Genomic DNA, 23,401 nt, shown 5'->3' with positions numbered 1-23,401 from the left:
TGACTTAGACCAGCACCTTCTCTAAATTTTGTAGTGATTTTTAATAGCAAAACAGTTGTTTTTCTGTTCAGACAGACCACTTTATTCTCACTGCATAGTATCTACTACATAGATGTTAATGTTACTGTTACATCTTAAGCAGGTATCATTAGAATGGTCTTTTGTTGTTAATGAGGAAAGAAGCATTCAGTTCAGAAGAAACTGTGAAAAACATTATCAAAGTCACTTCTTGATTTTGGAAAAAATTGGAATTTTTTCCTCTTGAAGTGCTGCCTTTATAACACCTATAAATGCAGCCTATGCTCACAAGTACCCAAAGTTGGCAAGAAAAAATTTCTAATTTCAATTAAAGATTGGATTGAAAGCCTCCAATGAGCTCAAGACAAATACAATAATTTAAAGGATCACAAATAACCCTTCCACAACGCCTGTGCAATGTCTTTTGCAAGCAGCATTAATGTGGATTGCAGAGATTCTCAAGCAAAGCCTAGGGTCCCTCTGCCTGTGTTTCAGCATGTAAAAAGAAGAACTAGGACAACAGTAAGGAAATGCTTTAAAGTCAATGCGAGAGTCTGACTCAAAAAAAAAAAAAAACTAGGGAAAAATTTCATTCTGGTCAGGTAGTCACAACATAAAACACATTTAACTGAACAAGAATGACCTTTATATTCTCAGTGTGACTGAACTATGCAGTATCTCACAGAGAAAGATGCAAAATGAGATGCTTTTTAGTTTCTGTCAGCATCACCCTACCAAAGAGCTGCATGGTCCAGGGCACACATGATGGAGAAATGCCAGCAACACCCATCATGGGCCTGGGAGAGTGTCATGGAGCGCTTACTGCACTGTGCCAGTGACCAGGGAAGGACCGGGGAAGCAAACAGGCAGGGACCTGCTTTTCCAGAGGAGAATCCAGATCTCAGCCAACTCAGAAGATAAAAATTGTCATGAAACAGTATGTATCAAGATGATACTGATTTCTGCTGCGTATCCTTTGATCCTCCCTGATGACCAAGAATATGACCAAGAGACATAGGCAGCATGGATGGCAGTCCTGCTCTAAACTCTTTCCTGGGGACAAGCAGGAGCAAGCTGGACACTCCCTCAGTTCACTTATGTAGGACTGAGTAAGGTGGGTCTCCTAGCTCCTCGGTTCACTGTTCTGGGCTCACCTGCAGAACAAGGGGCAAACTGTTCGGACTCTGAAACTCTAGTAAAACCCATTTTTCTGCATTGCTCCTTTTTGTGTCCCACTGAAAGAAAAATATGGCATAAACTGTGTTACAAAAGTAAATCCTTGCCTCTGTGTCTGTTTCAGTAACTGGATGCAATCCTACATGGTCCACACGATCTTATAAAGCTCATTAATTTTCTATCAATACAGCCATCTATAACAGAGGTCCTGAGGTACTCGCACACGTATGAGAAAAAGGGGAAGGAAAAGCAAAGAAACCACCTTATGCTTCTGAAAAGATTACTCCCAACCAACCCCGAATAATGAAGAACAGAAGGGAAAAAAGAAGACTGGGCATTCCTACGAAAAGTATATGTGTCACAGTGCTTCTGTCATCTGTTCTCCCAGCCTGAGCATCTCGCACAACATGCCTTGTGCTGGGCTGAGTCTAAAGGCACCGCGTAATCTTTAAAAATCATCTTCAGGTCACAAAACTCATGGAAAATCCTTCCCTCTCTTACTGTCAGCTATTCATGTTCCTCATGATACTCAGCTGTGAATACACTCTAGTAGCTGACAAGGCTTCTAGACATTTGTTTGCCTGTTCATAAGTGATTCTATAATCAATTAAACACACTTTTTAAAAGCGTTTTTGTTCAACTAGGCTGAACTAATGTTAATGTTGTCCTGACTGAAATCAAAGGTTTTCTACAAAATAAAAGTTAAAAGGCGCAAGACATCTGTTCATATTTACTTGGTCATATTTTTATTTGAAAATACATGCTCCTAAAATGTTTTATTATAATATTCTCCGGATAGAATGACATAAACAAATAAAATTAAATAAGTTCATTCCATTTTGCTACAATAAGCGGACAATAAACCGAACAGCTAAGAGCCACAGTCAACATCCTCTACTATGACAAGTATGTTGCAATACTGGTTTCTCACAGATCTTTGTTTGGATTAAAGCTGAGGACATGGTATCCACTCAAATGCCCAACTGTTATACTGAGTTTGAACACATTATTGAATGTTGTCATGTATCAGCCTATAAAACTGACTGCAAGGTATGGGTAGCTTTCATGTACCAATATCTAGATTCTCAGATAGTACAGTGATGGACGTCTTTGTAATATACCAGATAAATAGAAAATAGACCAGGGCCTGAAAGATTTGACTGTTTATGTATGTGCTCAACTGTGGTCAGAGAAACAACCTTCTCATTTATTACTGTCAATTCAGCATTGTTTTGTAAGCATAAATTGTTAAAACAAAAACCTCTAAGTTGAAGAGGTACATTTTGCTACAGATGTCCCAAAGCTGCTTTCTGAGGAAAACCACCCTTATGTATCCACTGTTCTCCATTTGCCTTTGTAATACTTTTATCTCACAGATTACCTGAAATTTTCACACTTATTAAGACATGAGCTTACCTTTTTTAAATAAAAATGTTCAAACGTTCCTGAAAGTTTGGTTTTCTCTTCAATATACATAAATGAATGTATTCTGATATCAAAGTTTTTCTTTTCCATGCCTCAGAAACACCCCACTTAGCAAAAAGCTATGACAAACTACCACGAGGCAGTTAAAATACTTCACCTCTGTACACTGCTTTCATATGTGGAAGCCAAAGCTCTTTAGGAAGAAGAAAAAATATGCCTAGACTGATTCTACAGCTGGAGGAACCACGGCAGAGATAGGTAATGTGGCTAAGTCCACCCATCCACCTCACAGAGAAATGTAGCTTCTCTGCTCCTGCCTCAGAGACACATCCAAGTCTCAGGGCTGCCAAGTCTCCCCGTGCTGTGCCTGGAGCCCGCAGCCAGAGGTGATGGGATGTGCTGACCCCCATGCAGGGACCTACCACCTCTATAGCCCCCCATGCTCTCTTTTCGGGCCTTCTCCCAACTTACCACTTACCAGCTCAGTCCCTTCCTCTTCACATGACTCAGCATGGATGAGGCTTCCTCTGGCTGGGAAAGGTGAACCTTAATCAGTGAGCACTGCAGTTCTCAGCTTTTGCAGTCTAAGGTAAAATGCAGCCTAATGTCACAAAACGTACATATTCAAGGTCTTAGCTACTGACCTAGCTAGAAAAGCGGTGTCCTCACAAAGTACATCGTGTGCTAGGGCAACAGGAACCTACATCTCCGCTTTCCCACCAGTCCAGCCAATGTCGGTCAGAAGATCGACATCAGTAGCCAGACATCTTTCCATCAGGCTTCTTGTGCAGCCTGTCTTTCCCGATTTGGGTGGTCTCAAGGGCCTGTCGTGAACTAGAAACTGCAGGTGAGCAAATGCAGGCGAAACATAGCACTCTGCCTTCCTCCGAAATGCCACATAGTCTTTAAAGACTGCTTGCTATTTCTCAAAGAAAAAAGAACAGAAATACAAATGTTCATAAGAATACACATTCACCTTTTATCAAAAAAATAAGAGCAGCAAAACTGCAAGGAAAGGGCTGACATTTCCTTTTCATTGCCCGAAGGCAATGGAGAGCGGGGTGGTAATGGGCAGTGCCATCTGCCGTACCGACCGTTGCAGGGGATTCACAAAGGCACCACATCTCCCTCTTTCCTTTACATTAATGGTACGACTATTACCCAGATGCAATACCTCGAGCTGCTGTTGTGAAAAAGCTGGAAAAGCAGACAATAGGGGAAGACTTAAAGCTATGCCAGAATTACAGCATGTGGGCAGACCTAATTCAGAATTTTTCTGCATCTGTCAATTTCCATTATACCGATTTAACATACAATTTTAATTATAGACTTTACTCTTACTGATGTTATTACTTCAGGTTTAGACAATTGTGCTGATGCAGTTAAAAGGAAACCTGTAAAAATAGATATTGATTTCCAGTAATGTTTTAGAACATTTTGTAGTAGGGAAGCAACTTAAAAACCTGCGTTAGCAATAGAAAATGCTAACACGCTTGTTCTTGAGGTATAGATTTTTTAATTCTATGTGACTGTATGCCAGGTTATAAAATGAATGTGATAAAAAATTTCCTCTCTTTAGATACCCTTACTGCATAACGAAAGAAAAGTTGGCTAGAGAGCATGTAAGTATTAATTATATTTTTGCACTCTTTATTCTTTAAGAATTTTTAGCATTTTTAAGAAACCTTTTTTTTAACTGTCAGACCTCTAAAAGTAATTTCAAGATTCTCCTCCTTTTTCGCATTTTAGAGCTACAATGTTTCATCATCTTATCTGTAGCGCCTAATAGAAACTACATTTTCTTCTTTGAATGCACTGGAATCCAAATTTTACAGTAGGTAAAAGAAACATAGCAGTATTTGTATCCCATATAATGTTGATGTTGAACTCTGAAGCGCAGTGCAGTAATCTCTGTTTTTCAATACCAGTTCAGTGATACTCTGTAATGACTTGTCAAAATAATTATTTCAATTTTTTATTCAAAGTTTGTTCTTTTCTCCTGAAACTGCACTGAAACTGATTTGCAAGCTTCTTTTTAACAATAAGTGGAGTTGCTTACAACGCATCTATCAAGCAGCCTTTTTAAATAAACATTTATAAAGCATTTTTTGAGTCAGAAAACAAAGCAGATTTCACCCTCATCCATCTAGCAGCATCTACAGGTTTACAAATGGTCATTGCAGTAAGTGGTCCAAAATGCAGTATTGTGGCGCAGAAAATTACAAACTTGATTTTAGTATAAACATATAAAAATATAAGCATAGTTTAATATGTTTACATGTAAATAGTTTAATATGTTTAAATAATATATTTAAATAATAGCAAATATGCATAATAAACCTTGAGCATGATTTGAATGAGCAATGCCCCTTTCTATCAAACAACACATGCAGCGGAGGTTGACAGAAAACAGCCACCCACAACTAACCCCAGTGCTGAACTGGAACTCAAAAGAGATTTAGATTTGACCACGAGCTTTGCCAGAGATTTTCTATGGGACTAAGGCAAGCAACGCTGCCTGTGCGACTCAGTGAGGGGAATGTAAGGGTCACAACTAAGCGTGCATGCTGAGCCATCAAAGACTGGCAGAGAACATGAGAAAAAAAGAGATTTACATTTTCTTGATGCAAAAAAGTAGTCACTTCGTCAGTCAAATACAGGAGAGAGCAGCTGTTGTAACAAAAAGAAACTGTGTATCAAGGGAAGTGAAACAATGCTCATTTTAATTAAAACAAAAACAAAAACAAACAAACAGAAAAAACAAAAAAACCCAAAAAAACCCAAAACAAAACAAAAAAACACAAAAAAACAAATGAGCTAGACTCCCTCCTGGTCAAGAGCAGAGTACACTATTTTTTGTCTAGACCCCCTCTATGGATAAGAGCTCCCACACAGGAGGTTCCCTCTCTCCAGTTCTAATTGGAGGTGTAAAGTATGCAGACCAGAGACAGCTTTCTGATTTAATTTCAGTATGTGCAGATTAAGAATGGCTCTTGTCTTATTTCTTGTCTTCGATAAATATTTGCAACTATGCTGTCTATTTTGGACACTGTCACTAAATCTCACAGACGGACACCCCAGGGGTTACAGAGCATGTTTGCATTTCAAATGCACAAGACGAGTCGAGAATTGATGTTGTGGGACCAAGAGAAAGTATATTCCAATGACAACCAAGACGGCTGTCTAGCCTACAGTGAAATATGGGGGCACGCACTTAGTTCTGAGAGTTTTCAGACTTGGTGAAAACTATTGTTTCATGAGCTATATAATTCTCAACTAGCATCTGTGTATGTGTCCAGACAGACACTTGTCTGAGCACCAACAAGGGATAAAATCAGTTGATCAAGCCCTATATCAATATTAGTATGTGCTGCAAGAAGCATAGATCTTACTTCAGGGAAGCTGATTATTATTCTACCAGACTCAAACCAGCTAAGGGTTAGGCAGTTGTACTTCTAACAAGTGACTGCGTGGCACTTCCAATATTTTGCAGAATTTTATGCCCACTGTTACAGAAGCACTAGACAAAGCCCCAACTCCATTCAGTTGGCCCCAGGTTCCCAGTTGTCTTACCACCCCTTTGCCCCCCTACCACGGGATAGAGGATGCAAAAATAGTCGTTATTTCAACAACTCTATTTCATAATGGCACACCCAAAGCAAGTGATATGGAATGAGCTTTCACTGGTTAAAACGTTTGCAAGACCTATTTCAACTTTGGGCTCAAGTTTCCAGATGCTGAAAAAGTTCTTCAAGAAAAAAGGTCAAGTTCTCTACTTTGATAACAAAGGATTATGTCTACAGAACTACAAAGTGGAACTAAAGTTTTGTCTTCTTTTAACCACCTGCAAGTCGAACTTTAGATATTTGACATTTTTTCACGCAGTTGCAAAATTCAAAGGAACCCAATGAAAATCTGAGTATGAATATCTGTTTCATACAGACAGCTTTCACTAATGCACAAAACAAACCTCCTGCAATGATATAATATTAGGCATTGCTCATTAATCCTAATTTGCCTTTCTAGAAATAGCGCATTATTCATTTTTATTCTGTACACTGTATAATGGTGTCCAAAAAGGATTATTTGGTACATACAAATTGAAAGAGTAGAAATCCACAATATCAGCTAAACCACCATATCTACTGTATTTAGTAGCAACTTTGGAAAAATTTAATTTTAAGTCATTTGATACTATGTTATTTGCAAAAGTAAGTAACCGTGGCAAATACTATACTAAGAAATATGTCTTCACTAGAAATAAACTGGATGGAGAAACTGTGTTAACAATCAGTGAAACTTTGGACAAAATAACAGTTCCATAACAAATTTCCTTTGGAGCTAAATCAGACACATAATGAAACGAAATCTTCATCACTAAAAAAAGCCAAAGGGTGGGTATGTTCCACAGTAGAACACACAAAAATACTATTTAATGGTAAGTGCATAAAAAGCTAGTAAGCTAATAGGTTGGGGGGGGGGGGCTGTAATTGAAAAATGTTGCATTTTTTTCAAATATATGCTTTCCCTACTCAGGTTTGTTTTTAAATTAATTATCAATTTAATCACAAAAATAGCATACAGAAATATTCATTACTATTCTTCACCTAGCATATTTACTTCTCCTTATTTAGAGAAACTCACTGTTTAACTAGCTGCCATATTCATTCAATACCACTAGAAGGTGCTCCTCTGTTGAAAGATAATTATTCCTGTCTGAATTGCTTCTCAAAGCTAATTTTCCTCTGATAACTGTGGTTCTGGCCAGTTGTTTACACAGACTGTAATTGCAACAACCACTCCTGTTATATAACAGCAGGACCTCATATGCCATAGCCATTACCACAGCATGAGAATAACAGATCTGTCATCACTCATTTTCTTGATAAAACTGAATCCCAGCTGAGCAGTTAGTTTTGCTGGAAGGTGAGGCATGGAAACCATGGTTGAGCTGATGCATTGTAAAGAGCCACAGTTTCTGTCAGGTTAGGAAAAACACATTCCTGGAGTAACTTAGGGCAGAATGCATCCCTAGAGAGACATTTGCACGCTTGTCTGACGTCTGAAGGCAAAAGGAGAGTCCAATATAAAAAAAAACTATAAGACAACCACACAAACATAAACATATGATCTACACCAATTCCACCCCAACAATATCAGGACATCAAATCGCACCTGGAAATCAATAATTCATATTTCATACACAACCTTATATGAGCCTCAAACAAGTTAAGATTTAGTTTGACACCCAGAAAGGCATTCTGATAACCTCTGGGTACACACAGGCTGCCTCTGTAAGCTCTTCACATATACAATAAAAACCTTAACTGAGAGCTGAAATAACTGCAGTTTTTCTAATAAAAAACTTCAGCCTGTACAATGTCTGAAGAGTTTTAAGTTTTATGTCATCTGGGATTAGGTAAGATTTTGGTGAGAATTGGGAAACAAAAAGGGTGAATGAGGATGGACTGATGGGCTAAGGTGAGATTCTGACTTTGGACAAAGTCTAAAAGTGACCGCTAAGGAATGCAATGTCTGGGCATACTTTGAGAGCCTGGATTTCGTCAGCTCTTTTAGCTTAGACAACAGTCCCTAGAAAGGCCATTTTCACTGAGAGAAGGTAAAGGAAGAAAGTCCCCATGCAGTTCAAACAGTTTAAACCATTAAAAACTAAGGTCAGCCCCCAGGGAGAAGCTTCCTGCTGGTGAGGAGACATGCACATGGCCTTTCCCAAATTTCAGTATCACAAGGGAAGCAAGCACAGCATAACCCTCCACTGGAGCACTCTGCAAGCAGCAAACTAAGCTTAGAGGCTATTCAAAGAGAGTTTGATTCAGAAGACAGGTCTGCATGATCAAAATTGAAATCATCAAAGGTGAAAGGTGTTGGTGAACTGTTGGGGAAGAAAGCCTTTTCCATCCATCTCTATATGTTAATATGGCAACAGGCTGTTCCCTGGGAAATCTGATAATGCTACAGAAAACGATTCCACCGCTAAAGGTGCTTCTGTCCAACTTTTAGATGGACAACAACTTATACAGTTCAAGATCTAAGACAAAGAGAAATAATAAAGGCATGTCAATGATGCAGCTTTCAGGTCCAGAATGTTTTATGTGCAGCACCATAGTGTGCAGCATCTTAATCTTCAAATAGCCAAAGAGCTCTCCACCTTGAGATGCTAGTGTCTTAACAAGAAACAGGCACAGCAAACAGTACACGGCACTTGTTTCCTTGAGTTTATGGGGCACCTTCTCAGTTTTGCTGCTGAACATTTCCAGCTCTTTCAGAGGAAGATTCTTTCCCTCTCAGAGTAAGGAATTCAAACCTCTTCAACAGAATAAAAAATGTCTTCACTCATTTTGAAGTAGTAGTTATTTTAGGAATATCTTGTTAGACTACATTCAATACATCTTGTATGTATTGAAAAATAACCATAAATTTTGTCTTGAGGCATTTACAATGGTCACAAAATATCCACGGAGACTCCTTGAGAGGTCTAGTTATAAAGGCGTTCAATTTCAAATAATATGAATTATTCAGTCACAAAATGAATAGTGCCTTTCATAGTGCCAAAGACACCTTAGTGACACTGACATACTTAGGAATACACGTGCTCTTCCATCTCTGAGGAAGCGGCCTTTGAAGGACTCCACCTTTCCATGATACGTCACACCAAGGAAATGGCTAGAACAGGCTTAACCTCCTTCCCTCAACAAGATGTGTGAGACGGCTTCATGGCATGTCTCTCGACGGATAAGGTTTGTAACTATAAAAATGAAAAATAGGGATGGAATATATACTTAGATTGAACATACCTCAATGTAAGTAACACGAGAACTACTCTTGATTTTTGTCTTGTAATGTAATTATATCAGGTGTCAATCTGATTTCCAGGGCACTACCCAGAGGAGAAGGTGAGTGAAGAGCCTGTGCTCTGCAGCAAATGGGGTAACTGTGCCAGGGAAAAGTCTTGTCTTCAGTAGCTGATCAGGAACTCCACAGAAGCTCCACATAAAATACTAGTTTTTAGTTTCTTCTTCACTTCCTATACCTCATGAAATTCCAACACATTACACTGTCAAGAGTGAATTAAGATCCATATTTTTTGTCACTTATATCTAGGACCACAGATTAGCAAGAGCTCTAGGATATTTGTGCTTGGTTGTTAATTAAAGCTGGGATCTCTCAAACTTTAGCCCTTGTTCCCTTCCTCTCAGGTAAACTAAAATTAAATATTGTTGTTTCTGTGACTATCTAGGAACATTTTCCTCGATCCTGCCTTATCTCTTTATGCCCCCTCTGCCATAATCTCATTTTCATTATTTGTTTAGTATGTTTGACTTTGACTGAATCTTGTACAGATTTAGTTTCTTCTTTGCTTTAGTATCAAATGAAAGTGTGCTTCTTAGTAGACACACATTGCATCAGTGTCCCAGAAACAGAAAACATTATTTAGTATCTGCATAAATGAGCCTACAAAGCCCTAAGCAGCTGTCCACTTTAAAAGATCACACCCCAGTGTTGCAGATGAAAGATGAACTCAAGGCAATTTAAAAGACAGGACGACCTCAGCAGAAGATTCTGCCTCTTTTCAACTAACTGTTTTTAAATTTTCAGTTTCTCTGGACTTCAGACAAATGGCCAAAACCAGCAAGTTTCCCAGTATCCTTACAGAAGTAGGAGGATGAAGGACTTGGTAAATTTGGGGGTTTATGAGTACATGCGAAAATTTGAGGACTTGCTTCTTAGTAACAGGTAGGCAGGAACAAAGACTACTGCTAACTACTACCTTTATTATTTGTCTTCAGAATGACTGTCAAAGGCATCTAAAAATAGGCATATTTTTGTTTGAATTCTGAACAAATTGTTGGAGGCTGAGAAACTATTCTGGGAGTTAGCAGTACAGTCTTTCCTATTCCTATACTTTATCTTAGCATCCACAGTGGGCTACTGTCAGATACTGAGCCAGAAGCATCACTGGTTTAACCCACAAAGTCTGCAATGTTCTGAAACCTTATAAATCACAAAAATACAGAGGTGATAATGACATCTAAATCAGCTACTTTGCCATAATTTATTCAATGGTCAATTTGAATATGCAAAAGATATTAATTTTTATCATTCTAGGTAACTGATAGATGCATAAGACAAAGGAAAAGGCAGAAGTTACTATATTAGAAGTGGAATAGGCAGATAAGGCAATGTGGAAAACATGAAAACATGATTGTTGCCTGCAATTTTTAATTCATGTTTGGTTATGTAATCTCAGAAATCTTAAATACCTGCTTTGCTGAGGTTCAGGGAGAACATCACTTTAAACATTTTAAATGTTTTTGGACATTTATATCACACAGGAAAACACCTATTGTTTTTCTACTTACCATCGTCATCATTAAAATACCATCATAACCATAATTAAATTACCATCAGCATTTTTACTTGAAAATTTCAAGAGAGTCTTGCTCCCAAACACCTATGTAGTCATCTGCTCTTATGCTGTGCTGCAGAGATTGGGCGGCTCCATAACTATGCAAGTCGGTTCTAACGAGGCATAATGGCACCAAAGAACCATACCATGCTGGTGACTGGGCAACAACAAGTGAGGGCTATTTGTGGATTAAATGTCAAAGTGTTCCTAAAAGTTAGTTAGGTAATATATGGCGGAATTGACTCTGCTTAGGACTGAAATGCAGCTGTCTCTGGAGTGAAACATGGTAGATGGGTAAGAATATTTCACCTTACGTAGAAAGCAAAGGAAATTATTATGTTTTATCTGAACCAAGCTTTGAGAAAATTTGGATGAAAAGTCATTTGTTTGTAAAAGCTTCACAAGATCATTGCTTCTTACAATGAGTTACTCAACATTTACTGTTCTTGCCTCAGTTCACCTTGCCCTGAGGCTCTGCTGCTATCTATCTCTACCCAGAGGCCCAGGCTGCCCCTGGGAGACTCCTTTCCCACCTGGAGGCACCAGGGAGAGTCTGAATCCTCAAAGCAGAAAAGTCTCTGCTGTTCCTGCCGTCCCCTGGCAGGGGCTACCCAGTGGGGAATGGCGTACTGCCCCTTCTGATGAAAAGAGAGAAAAAAGAAAGCAGAAAACTGTTTGCTAGCATCTGAAATGAGGTTATGTGCCTCGTCTGTCTCAGGAATCACATTTAGAAATACTGTGTTACCGCCCTACCTGTCTCATAGGGAACAATTACTGATCCCTCCCCCTAAAAGCCACCCCGGCTAGTCAGTACATTTACAAGTTTTTTAATTGTGCCACATGCAAAATATCTTTAAGAAATGTATAAACCACACTTACTATTTGCTAAATAGTTCTTAAATCCTGAGAACATATTCAATTTTTTTTAAAGCCCAGAATGTTGGGTTTTTTTCATTTTGTTTTTTTTTTTAAAAAGTAAATATGTAACTTCATAAAGTAGTCACACATTTGGAGTCCCAGCAGGGTCACACAAAGAGAAATGCTGTCTGGTACGTGAAGGACCTTCATGCCACTCTGACAGCCCAAGGGGATCTTTGAAAGGGCACAGCATGACCATGGAGATCATGTTGTCCTTGGGGCTCTCCATCGGGCACACGGCGAGGTGATGTTCCACACTAACACCCTCTCCGTCTCCTTGCTGTATGGAATAAGGACAGAAGAAATTTGCCCCTGCACTAGGCTGCATCTGTACTATGCTCATCAGGCTGCTCCTGCTAGGAATAAACTCACTTCTATTTCTGGAAATCGGGGAACAGAGACATTATTCCTGTAAGTGGCAGGCATCATTCCAAACTCACTCCCAGTCTCAAATGGAAAGAAAAATGTGAAAGTCACGTCAAAAAGATCAAAACACAGAGTTGACATATCAATATTAAGTAGCAATGAACTTATTTTTAGTTTTCAGTCACTGGATACTAAATATTCTCTAGAGCCTTCCCATTACAGATAATCTGACACATGTAGCTCTTCTCGCAGTCTCATGCTGCTGCTTGGGGAATGGGAGATGAGCTTCCAGTAGAATCAAAGCTTTCACCGAAGAAAGATTAATCTTTTTGTAGCTACTGCCTGTACCTCTCCAATTAAGCTCTATAATTTACTACCCAGAGGTAATATGGTATCAGACTGATTCCACAACTAACGCTAAGAGCAAATGATGGCAGTCTTCTCATTGAGCCTGACGAGAGGAAGAAGTAAAATGTTACAGCTCCTCTAAAAATACAAGAGTAGAAGAAGAAATTAGGAGGTCACTTGCATGCTTTTCATTTATATTTCAAAGGTCACTTGTGGTCTCCCTCATGAATGATGTGAAGTTTATTTTAAACTACTGGCAATGCCCCAGAGCTGGAATCTGATGAGCCTGCACTCATTCAGTGGCTGGCTGTGAGCTTCTCCCTTTTTATGTTTTTTTTGTTGAGGATTCTGGATCTCAAAAATGCTTGCTCACAGTAATTTGTGCGTTATTATTAGCAAACTGTTAGATTGGCCCCTTGGCACACATTTTATAGGACCAAAATAATCTTATTGTATTGCTTCAACATTTTACTGGAGACAAAAGAGGTGAATCGACTGCAAAGCAATCACAGTAGACCTTGAATGCCTTCAACAGCATTAACTTGATCATTGTTATTGAAATTCATACTGAACAGGCTCTGGAAGACAGTATTTTTTTACCAGCTATCACATTAGTTGCTTTCTATTAGGCTGAAGTCATCAATGGAAAAGAAAAAGCAGGAACAAAGTTGCTGGGTATTAAGTGACAGATCTTATTGTAATGTAAGATACAGACCTGACAACAGAAAAGAATATGCTCTATCAATCAGGTTAGAATTTGATGCAAGTATTGCCATACACCCATCATTTGTTCCTACAGATGGTGGCATAACTGTTCATATAACTACTATCAAACAAGAATGGGAAACAGTCTGGCTAAAAAACAGCCATGCAAGAGTCTTATCACATCTTTTTTTTTTTTTTTTACAAAACAGATCACGTTTGGCTCATTAGCTATTGTGCAAGCACCGCTATGAAAGTCATACGCCACAGCAACACTAGCAGCAATACCACAGCCCAGATTTTACACTAACATGACCCTTAATATATCAGGATACTAATTAATCATATACGTACTATTGTATGAATTTATCCTATGTCTGTTAACAGATTCACTTTTCTCACATGTAGTGCATTATCATCCTGACTAAATCCCATTCTGCGTAATTTCCTCTTGCAACCTGCGTATGTTCATTGCTTCAGTTGATATACACTTTAACTTTCAGCATAAAAGCAGACACTGAAGAGTCTGTTTATAATAGGTTTGCAGTATCTTTTAGAGCCTTCCAGATAAGATGTTTGACAGAGAGTAATGCTTTCAGACAACGGGTCATCAGTGGGTGTTTTGTTTGAAACTGTCTATCCCAAAATTGCTCCCAGCATAGCACTACTGTCCATTAAAAAATTTGCAACATTACTGTGTACCCACAGCTCAGTGCAATTCCTATAATGACTGCTTCATTTATTCATTCCAGTGTCTATGAAGCTCAGATTATCATTTAATTCTAAATAAACTGCCTACTGTGAACATTTGTAAGAGAGCAACCCATTAAATTCAACATTTATTCAACTGCTCTGATTTGCTTGCAGTAGTATGACAATTCCCCTGTTTTAAGAAATATGGCTTTAGTTATATATATCTTGTTTTCCATAATTTGTTATAACATATTAAGTATTCAGTTTCTATCCACATGATATAGAAAGGAACTTACAAATATAAATCTAGGCACAGTCATAGGCAATTGAATAAAATCCAGTCTCTGTAATCACAGGCTTTTAATCGGATTTTAATACATCTTTATAATCACTTACAATCAGAAAAATGGGCAGGTAGAAACATACACATTTTATAGTAAGCATGTTTTAAAAAACTGATGTATTCAATATGCAGTCAAAGTGAAGATGCTGGACTGAAAAAATTAAGATATTATTTTTTTCCAAATATACTGCCCATTTATCCATACTGCTAAAAGTCTGTTCAAATGAAAGATGATTTTAAATTTACATGATAGATCAGTTTTATACATTGATACAATATGCACAGCCTGCAATTTGGGCCAAAAAAACTCCCTCTGAACTCAGAATTTGGGCCTGAGGTTGGAGCACAGAACTGCAACTATGCATATGCTGAAAAGGTGCCTATTAAAATACACACCTTCTACACACTAAACACTGTGTTACTTTCCAGACAGTGCCCCAAAGCAATATGAAAAATGTGCAAGAGCTTATTCAGGAATTTCTTTTAAGTCAGGAGTTAAGATTTGAATGCATTTTCTGAATGCATAGTGTCATCAAATGGGGTCAATTTGTAAGCTCTTTCTGTTTTTAATAAAGCAGAAAATAAATCAAAAAATCTCTAAGTAAGTGCAAAGATACCACCTTTCCCCGTCTCAAGTAACTCTCTCATGCAGAACAAAAAATAACAGAGGTATACGTCCTTATTTTACGTTTCCCCAAACTTCCAATATTCATCTATGACCTTTCATTTTCCATCGCAAAATAAAAAACATGTCAGAACACAATACCTAACCAAATAGAAGATATGCTTAGTGATGAATCAAAAGAATATAGTGGATAACAGCCAAAAGGCAATTTTAAATTTCCGTTTATTCTGACCATATGCCATAAAGATATAAAGAATGTACTAGATAAAGGCTGTTTTCCTCGGAAATATTTATCACAGGAGACATTTATCAAATGAAATAAGTTATTTCTTGACTGAAGTGCAAGAAATGTAATTGTTTTCTCATCTTGTTTTAAGTCATGAGCAGTGTCTTGAAGAAGTCCCCGAAGAGGTCACTGTTCAAAGGCTGCAATGAATATTATCAAAGGAAAACATCCCACCATGTTCTCTAGTCAAGATCTCTACTTCTCAGCAATATAGTTTACCTACTCCCTTATCTCTCTATGAACTCAGAGAGATGAAGCCTAAATATTGTTTCCAGCACCCTTCTCCTTCCGCTTTTAGGAACATAACGTGCTTGAAGTTATTTCTATTATTTTTATAGTTCATGACAGTCATGGCTACCTGACAGTGTCTGTCACCGATGATAACGACGATGTAGTTCTAGCTACACTATTTTTCTAATTCATATGCAAACTCAGCAGTAAGACAAGGGACAAAAGAACAGGAAGGGCATAGATAAAGAAAATCCTTTCCACTCCTCTTCATCTAAAGTGAGATGTGCAGACTAATCCTTCTCAATTTCAATTTGCAGCATACACTGTGAGCCAAGATCTGATAGGGGAAGATTGACTGGTGCTATTTGGTTTCCTGACTGCAGGAAGTTATACACAGGCCACAAGAAACAACCAGGCACAATTTCCTCTACGAACAGAGCTTATCAGAGAAAAATAAATAAATAGAATGGTTCCAAGCTATTATACATGATAAAAAAAGGATTAAATAGAAAAAAATTACAGAAGCAGCAGCTACTTAAAAAGACAGACTAGGGAAATTAAAAACAATAAAGGGGTGAAATCATTAAATGCTTGATGCCAGAAGATCCAGAGGGCGTACTCAATGAGGATCTCAATAAAAGGAGGGATTTCCAGGCAGCAAAGACATTAAAACAGTGGCAAATAACTGGCAGGAAAGATTTCAGCATGGGCTGTACAAATCTTCTGGAGACCCAGCGATACACTCAAGCTGTAAACCCACATCATCATCTCATCAATGCGATCGCTATCCACACTAGCTAGTTTACAGCTAGCATGGCCACATCAATCAGCGATACAGCCAGATCCTCAGTCACACAGACTGCCATCTGCTCGCAGTGTATCACAAGCAACAGCATATTTCCACTGACACACTGTGTGGGTGCAGTCCCACAGCACTCGAGCCAACACAAGGTAGGGCTGCCGTTGCCCCCGGCTATCTTGGCTGCACAGACCCTGGCCGTTGCATCAGCGTTGGCACCCAAGCCACCGCATCAGTTCAAGGAGCTGCTGTAGACAACAGCAGAAGCAACCGGTTTTTCCATGGGATCAGCTGCCTTAGCTGGCTGGCTGCTCCATGACATCAACAGCAGCGCTGGCTCGAGGGAGGCACCAGAACAATGTGGCTGGGGCTGGGAGGGTGGGACTGTGGCAGATCTACATTGGCTCAAATTGCCATGAAACTCAACATGCAGCAACTAGCCTCAGATCAGAGTGTATCTACATTTATACTGCTCGCCCAGACCATAACTGTAAATACCCAGTGTTTTAAAAAGCCAGCACTGCCATCAGCGGCAGGAATCTCTTGCCTGTTAGTTTCCTCCCAATGATGATCTCTTCTTTGGGCTGTCACAAACATCGGTATGATCAGAGACGTGATCCTCACAGAAATTAAAGATGGGTACTGCTAATGTGGGTAAGTTCCCTATCCTGTTTCACTGAGCAACTGCACAAAAGCACAACGCAGCAGACACTGAAGGCTGGGCAAACCTTCTCCTTTTGGCAGTAATGCTGATTCAAGCCACTTTGAAATTTATGTTAAGCTACGTCCTATCTAGGATATACACTTACAAGTCCAGAAAGAATTATCATCATAACCTACCTAGATAGAAAGCAGAGAATTACTCAGTAGTCAGACTAGAACATATTCCTAAAAAGAAAAATTCACGTCTTGATGAAGCCGCATCCTGTAACAACTTGTTCCACTGACTGTCTAGCTTTTCAGTTAAAAAAAAGAAGTGCTGGCTATTTGCCACTTCCAAGCACTGGACCTTGCAATACATTTGCTGGACTGAAGGTTCTGTCCTTCAAGTCAAATTTGAGCAAGTCGCCCTCTAATCTTTCCTTTATCGTCTCAATCCTCTCACTGTAGGGCTTATTTTCCAATTTTATCATCAGTTTCATTATTTTTCCCTAATCTTCTCCAATTTGACAAAATCATTCCTCAACTGTGGAAGCCAGAGTGGAAAACATTATTGTGACAGTGCATGCCCCAGAGCCCAGGAATTAAGGTAAAATGTCCTCTTTATGGTGGGGACATTTTACGTTTATTATTACACTAAGGTAAAATGTCCACTAAGTAGCCAACAAGATGCTCAACTATTTTTCAGAAGAAGTGCTTCAACAGAAGCCTGTATTAAGAGAAGTCTCTTGATGTGGCTTTGCTTGTTCATTCCTTGACATAACAGCTTTACATTTGATTTATTGAAACAATAGTGGCTCTCTTTCTATTTTAATAGAATGAGACAGACTGAGGAAATGGCCTATCGCTCATGTGCTTCGAGGTGTTCCTGTAACCATCCATCCTGCAGTCCTACCCATATAAGAATATAGGACTAGTCCATCTAGACCGGCAATGACATGCCTAGAATCAGATGTTTCAAAGAACAGTGCAGCTGGCAGGAGTGAAGTAACCTTTTCCATGATTACTACTTCCCTCTAATACTTAGAGACAGCCTTGAGCCCTCAGATGCAACATTTTCTACATTTACTACATGACTCAGTTAAGACAATGATAGACAATTTTGTATCTCTATATATTTACACTAAGTTCTCAGTCTCAGAATTTAACCCAGGGTCATTCCATTCCTTTCAGTCAGTCCACGTGCAGTAAGTTCCCCAGTTTAGTCACATCTTGTGTACGAAAGCATTTACTGTCATTTTTTTTCCATTTCCTACCCTTCCATTTCACTGACTCGTTCTTGTACTAGGAGACAGACAAGTCCTGCTTCTCTAGAATTCCTGTTTTCACGTGGGAGGTCTTCAGCACAGCTCTGCTAATACTAAGAACAGCCTCTGCTTCCACTTACGTGAGTTTTGACAAGACATGTAGTGTCGCCGCCCCAAGGAACAATGCCTTTTCTGCAAATTGCTGAGAAAATTCTTGTCCTGGTTTCAGCTGGCATAGAGTTAATTTTCTTACTAGTAGCTGGTATGGCGCTGTGGTTTGGATTTAGGATGAGAATAATGTTGATAACACACTGATGTTTTAGTTGTTGCTCAGTAGTGTTTATACCAGTCAAGGACTTTCCAGCTTCCCGTGCTCTGCCAGGTGCACAAGAAGCTGGGAGGGGGCACAGCCAGGACAGCTGACCCAGACTGGCCACAGGGCTATTCCATACCGTATGGCGTCATGCTCAGTATATAAACTGGGGAGAGCTGGCCGGGGGGCAGTGATCACTGCTCAGGGACCCACTGGCCATCGGTCAGCGGGTGGTGAACAACTGCATTGTGCATCACTTGTTTTGCATATTGTTTTACCATTATCATTATTATTTTCTCTTCCTCTGCTGTCCTATTAAAGTGTCTTTACCACAGCCTGTGGGTTTTACTTTTTTTTTCCAATTCTCTCCCCCATCCCATTGCGGGGGCAGGAGGGAGGGTGGGTGAGCGGCTGTGTGAGCGGCTGTGTGATGCTTGGTTGCCAACGGGGGTTAAACCACGACAATTATATAACAGGATTTAAAAATCGGTCTGAAGATGCAAAGGAGTATTTTCATAATATTGAAAATCACTGACCTCTCAAGTATTTAAAACATGTCAGCTTTCACTACTTTTAGCCTTTTTTGACTGAAATCATTGTGAATTATGCTCACATAAGTAGACATGGCATTAATTTCCACGATGATGGAAGCTTTGATGTACTAAGTTCTATACAGCTCTAAACAGCTGAAGCGATTAATAGCAAAGCTTACAAAATTGCGATGGATAGAAAGCTAAAAGGAGAAGTCAGAAAGCCATTATCAGGAAGTCAGTAGGTGCATCATGTAACTTACCAAACAGGCGCTGATGGAAGAGAAATTTCCCAGCTATCAGTCCTGTGAGAATGGCAAGCAGCCACAGAAACACCTTCAAAAATCTCCAGCCTCCTCCTTCAGGGTATTTATTTGTTACAAAGGAGAAACAATTACCAACAACAATAACATTGGCTTCTGTCTGACTGTGAGATACTGGGTCCTCAGCAAATATTAAGAAGTTAAAGAAGATCACTAAGTAAGCCACAACTAAGCGAGACCACGGGTGCTGGAAGTAGTAGCGGAAGTCTTTATCCATCCTCAGATACTGTAGAACTGTTCTTTGCCTGTATGTAAAGACACAAATGCACAATGTTATACATACCCAGAATTCTCAGAGCTCAGGAGATACCTGCACATTACAAAAATCAAATCACTGTAATCCTGTCATCAGTAATTTTTAACACGTCAGACTTGACTAGCTATGAAAGTTTCAATCAAAAGATACAGTTAGATCCAGGCAGAGAAAAAATGAAATTTCTGCCCATTCCAATGTAAAAACAACAAATAAACATATATACATTATAGCACAGGATTTTCAGTCTCAAACATTTCTACGCTATCTCTTTAAAATTACAGATCCATAATGGGGCACTAAAATACAGCATGTACGAACACAACAGGCTACATGAAACTCAAGAGTGCCTTTCCAGCCACGTTCCAAAAAATACAACACAGATTTCACAAATGTTCATGCTACGCCTAAATTGAATCTTTCCCCTTATAGGAGAAGGATGGAACAAGCCTGTAAGTCCAGTGAGGTCTGCTACTGCCTCATCTCCAGGAAGCTTACAAGCATATACCCCAGCAACATCAGAAACTTGTGTTTATATGAAGGAATAACATGATGGAAAAGTTGCTAGAATTAATCTTTGCATGTCAGGCAAGCCTGTGGAAATCTTTTCAATGACTTCAGGGAGTACACCTATAATTAAGCATATTTTCAAAACTGGAAAATAAGAGTGTCCCGAGCACAGACTGTTTTGTACAAATACAAAAATTGTATTTCGAAGCTTGCCTACTTATGAAGTACTGCTATGGAAAAATGCAACTGAGCGCGGTTAATGGTTCAGTTGTATGCCATTTGATTTCTTTTTCTTTTATTGACAACAAATCAGTTGTTTCATCCTGTTGAAGCACTTTGTATGCACAAAGATACAAGGCCTTTGTCTTGCAGAACACCGCAGTTATTCAAGGGACACAGAGTGTAGGAAGAAAAGAAAAAAAAAAAAGAGTATCTAATAATATTGCTTGTTTATTACAGCACGATCCTTGAAGGATACAGTGTACTTAATTTGAACAGTACAGATTTTTGCAAATGTCATATGCCCTGCAGGAAAAAAAAAAAAAAAAAAAAAAAAACCCAAATTGCAGCAAAAGACCTAAAAAAACCCAAGCAATTACTCATCCCTTCTTGGACTTCTGACTAAGTACCACTTTGCAAACTTACAAACAGCTTGAATTACAATGTCTCCCTTTAGGTAGTCCCTTCAAAATTATTTAATTCTATAATCCAATTTATATTTGTAAAATTACAAGGAATCCTGTACCCATTAAATCAAAAAGATAAAAGAACCTCTCAGCAGATTCAGACAATGCATTCAGTAAATAATAAAAATTAATAATGTCCCATTATGCATAAATTACATATGAAAACGAAAAAAAACGACATTAGAGAGTTAAAAAGTTGGCACAAGGAAGTGAAAGCCCTTTGAAAATGTTATGAATAAAGTGATTTAAAGCAAGGGTCATTGGCCCCGCAGCCTAAGAAAATACCACTTTGGGGAAATTAAACCACCTTTAGAGCCACAAGGATGCCCAGAGGTCTTTTCTGTTCTCCTTTCGTCCCGCTAACGGGAAGAAAAGTTTTGGTGTCTCCTTATGTGTCTGAACCATCTTAAAGCCGGAATGGGGCTGGAAATAAACAACTCTATGTCCTGACATTTTCGGCAGCTGCCGGATACCCGAGAGTTTAAATGAGACACCCAGCTGAAGACGCAGCTTCCTAGGAAGCTTTTATAGCTTAAGAAGCCAACATCTGAAATAGCAGCAGTGCTAAATCGCTAATAAAAAGCCTGCTCCTGACTACCTCAACGCCGAAGATGAGGGTGCCGACAAAGCCACGCACCAGGCGCCCATCGCAACCTGTTAAATCGGCCCATTTCCCCCTGCCCCCGGCGCAGACCTGGGGACCCGCGGCCGCGTCACCCCGCGCAGCTGCGGCCGCCGCCGCCCCGGGGGGCACCGGGCCACGGGCCCGCGCAGCGCCGCCGGGCCGGGGCTGCCCGCCGCCCGCCCGCCGCCCGCCCCACTCACCGCGACGGGGGATCCGGCGCCGCGGGCGCGGTGCTGCTGCGGCGCGGCTCCGCGCCTGCCGCGGTGCGGCTCTCAGCAGCGGCCGGCCCCGCTCCGCTCCGCTCCGCGCCGCTCCGCACCGCTGCGCGCCGGCAGCCCCCCGCAGCTGCCCGCCGCCGGCAGGGCCCCCCCGGCCCCTCGGGCGCTGACAGCGGCGCTGGCGCTGCCGCTGCCGCGGCGTCCCGCCCCCCGGCCGCCGCGGGGAGGGAGCGGCTGCGGCTGCGGCGGCGGCGGCGGCGGCGGCGGCGGCGGTGCCCCGCCCCTCCCTTCCCCTCCCCTCCGCTCCCCTCCCCTCCCCTCCCCTCCGCTCCGCTCCGCTCCGCTCCGCTCCGCTCCCGGGAGCCGGCGAGCGCCGGTGCAGGGAGCGGGGCCGCGCTGGCCCCGGCAGTGCCGCAGCCGCGGCGGCAGCGGGCGGCGCCGCTGCGGCAGGGTCCCGGCGCCCCCGGCGCCCCTGCCTGTCCCCGCTTGTCCCCGCCTGTCGCTCCCCCGGAGCCTGCCGGCAAGGACCCGAAACGTGCGCGCTATTCCCGCGGGTGTCTTTATTCCCGCTGGAAAATGGTGGGCTGGGAGCCACGGGGGCTTATCCAGCCAGGGGAGGTGAACGAAACCGCAGCGACACTCAATTCCCACCGGTCAGACTCCAGTATTAAGTAAATTAGCTGTAGAAAATTACAGATACGGGAAATATGGGGTCAAATCTGGAGGCGTATTACCCCAAAGCGCAGGGCTGGCAGTAACAGCTCACTCAGGAAGACTGAGGGAAGCCCTCATGTTTGGGAGGGGAGGGCGGTCGATACCCGTTTTGCTCACATGGGAGGGGGCTATCTTGAGGCCACGGCCAGTCTCCAAGGTGCGTATGCAGTCAGTGTTGTCACTCTGTCGGGCAAAATGCCTCTGTGCAGCCTGACAGAGTTGTTGACATTGCACTTCAGCTGAATTGTCAACCAAAGCCTTTTTATGTGGGACGTGGTCCCTAGTGCCAGTGTGCTGGTACTGCTGACATCCCGGGAAAACGTTTACAGGATGCTCTTGGCATTGCATTATGGCTGGGTCTTAATGCAATACGTACTAGTTCTTCTCATTGCTGAAGACAGGCGAAACCAACCTGAAGTTGCTGGACGCAGCCTCGATGTATTGTTGTGAAAAGTCAGGTAACCCCATGGGAGCAGGTAACTAAATACGGTATCAGACTTCAAACACGGATATACATTTGGCTGCTTCAGGCCAAGGTATGGAGGAATGTGGGCAAGGTCCACTGAGAAATGTGGAAGGGTCTTCAGGCGAGTCCTGTTGTGAAAGACCAGCACAACCAGAACAAGCACCAGATGAAGACTTGTGTATCCCTTCTGTACTTACGGTGATACAGTTTTATATATTTTTGTAAATAAACATAACTGTATTGAAGGTATCTGACATAATCACCACATTATCTTCCTCAGTGGAATAACCCACGAGACCCTCAGTTTTAGGTAGAAAGATGCAACAATCAATATTTAACACTACCCCCCCCCCCCCCGGCCTCAAGCTACCTTTACAATAATTTAAAATATTCAGAGACAAAAAATCATCACGTACAATGACAGAATACAGAAATACAGCGTACAGCACTGCCTGTTCATGCAACAGTTCTGTGTGCGCTGCCACACTTGCAGCAATC

At 40.9% G+C, this 23,401-nt stretch overlaps 1 protein-coding gene across 2 annotated transcripts in view; it reads right to left on the bottom strand.

Annotated features, from left to right (window-relative positions):
- TMEM117 (transmembrane protein 117) overlaps positions 1-23,401 on the bottom strand; it is a 221,629-nt gene that overhangs the window by 196,228 nt on the left and 2,000 nt on the right. Inside the window, exons 1-2 of one of the 2 annotated variants that reach the window (XM_087764858.1) lie at positions 21,706-21,857; positions 19,372-19,676 (exon numbers count right to left, since the gene is read on the bottom strand). In XM_087764858.1, coding sequence (XP_087620984.1) covers positions 19,372-19,648 — 277 coding nt within the window. In that variant the 5' untranslated portion in view covers positions 19,649-19,676; positions 21,706-21,857. Of the gene's footprint in view, positions 1-19,371; positions 19,677-21,705; positions 21,858-23,401 lie in introns of those variants that run through there. The other variant, XM_087764857.1, reaches the window with a different exon arrangement.

This window comes from Nipponia nippon, unplaced genomic scaffold (assembly GCF_047370975.1).
Source record: "Nipponia nippon isolate SJK-2023a ecotype South Korea unplaced genomic scaffold, ASM4737097v1 scaffold_3, whole genome shotgun sequence".
NCBI lineage: Eukaryota > Metazoa > Chordata > Aves > Pelecaniformes > Threskiornithidae > Nipponia > Nipponia nippon.
This window is presented reverse-complemented; position numbering and strand designations above follow the sequence as displayed.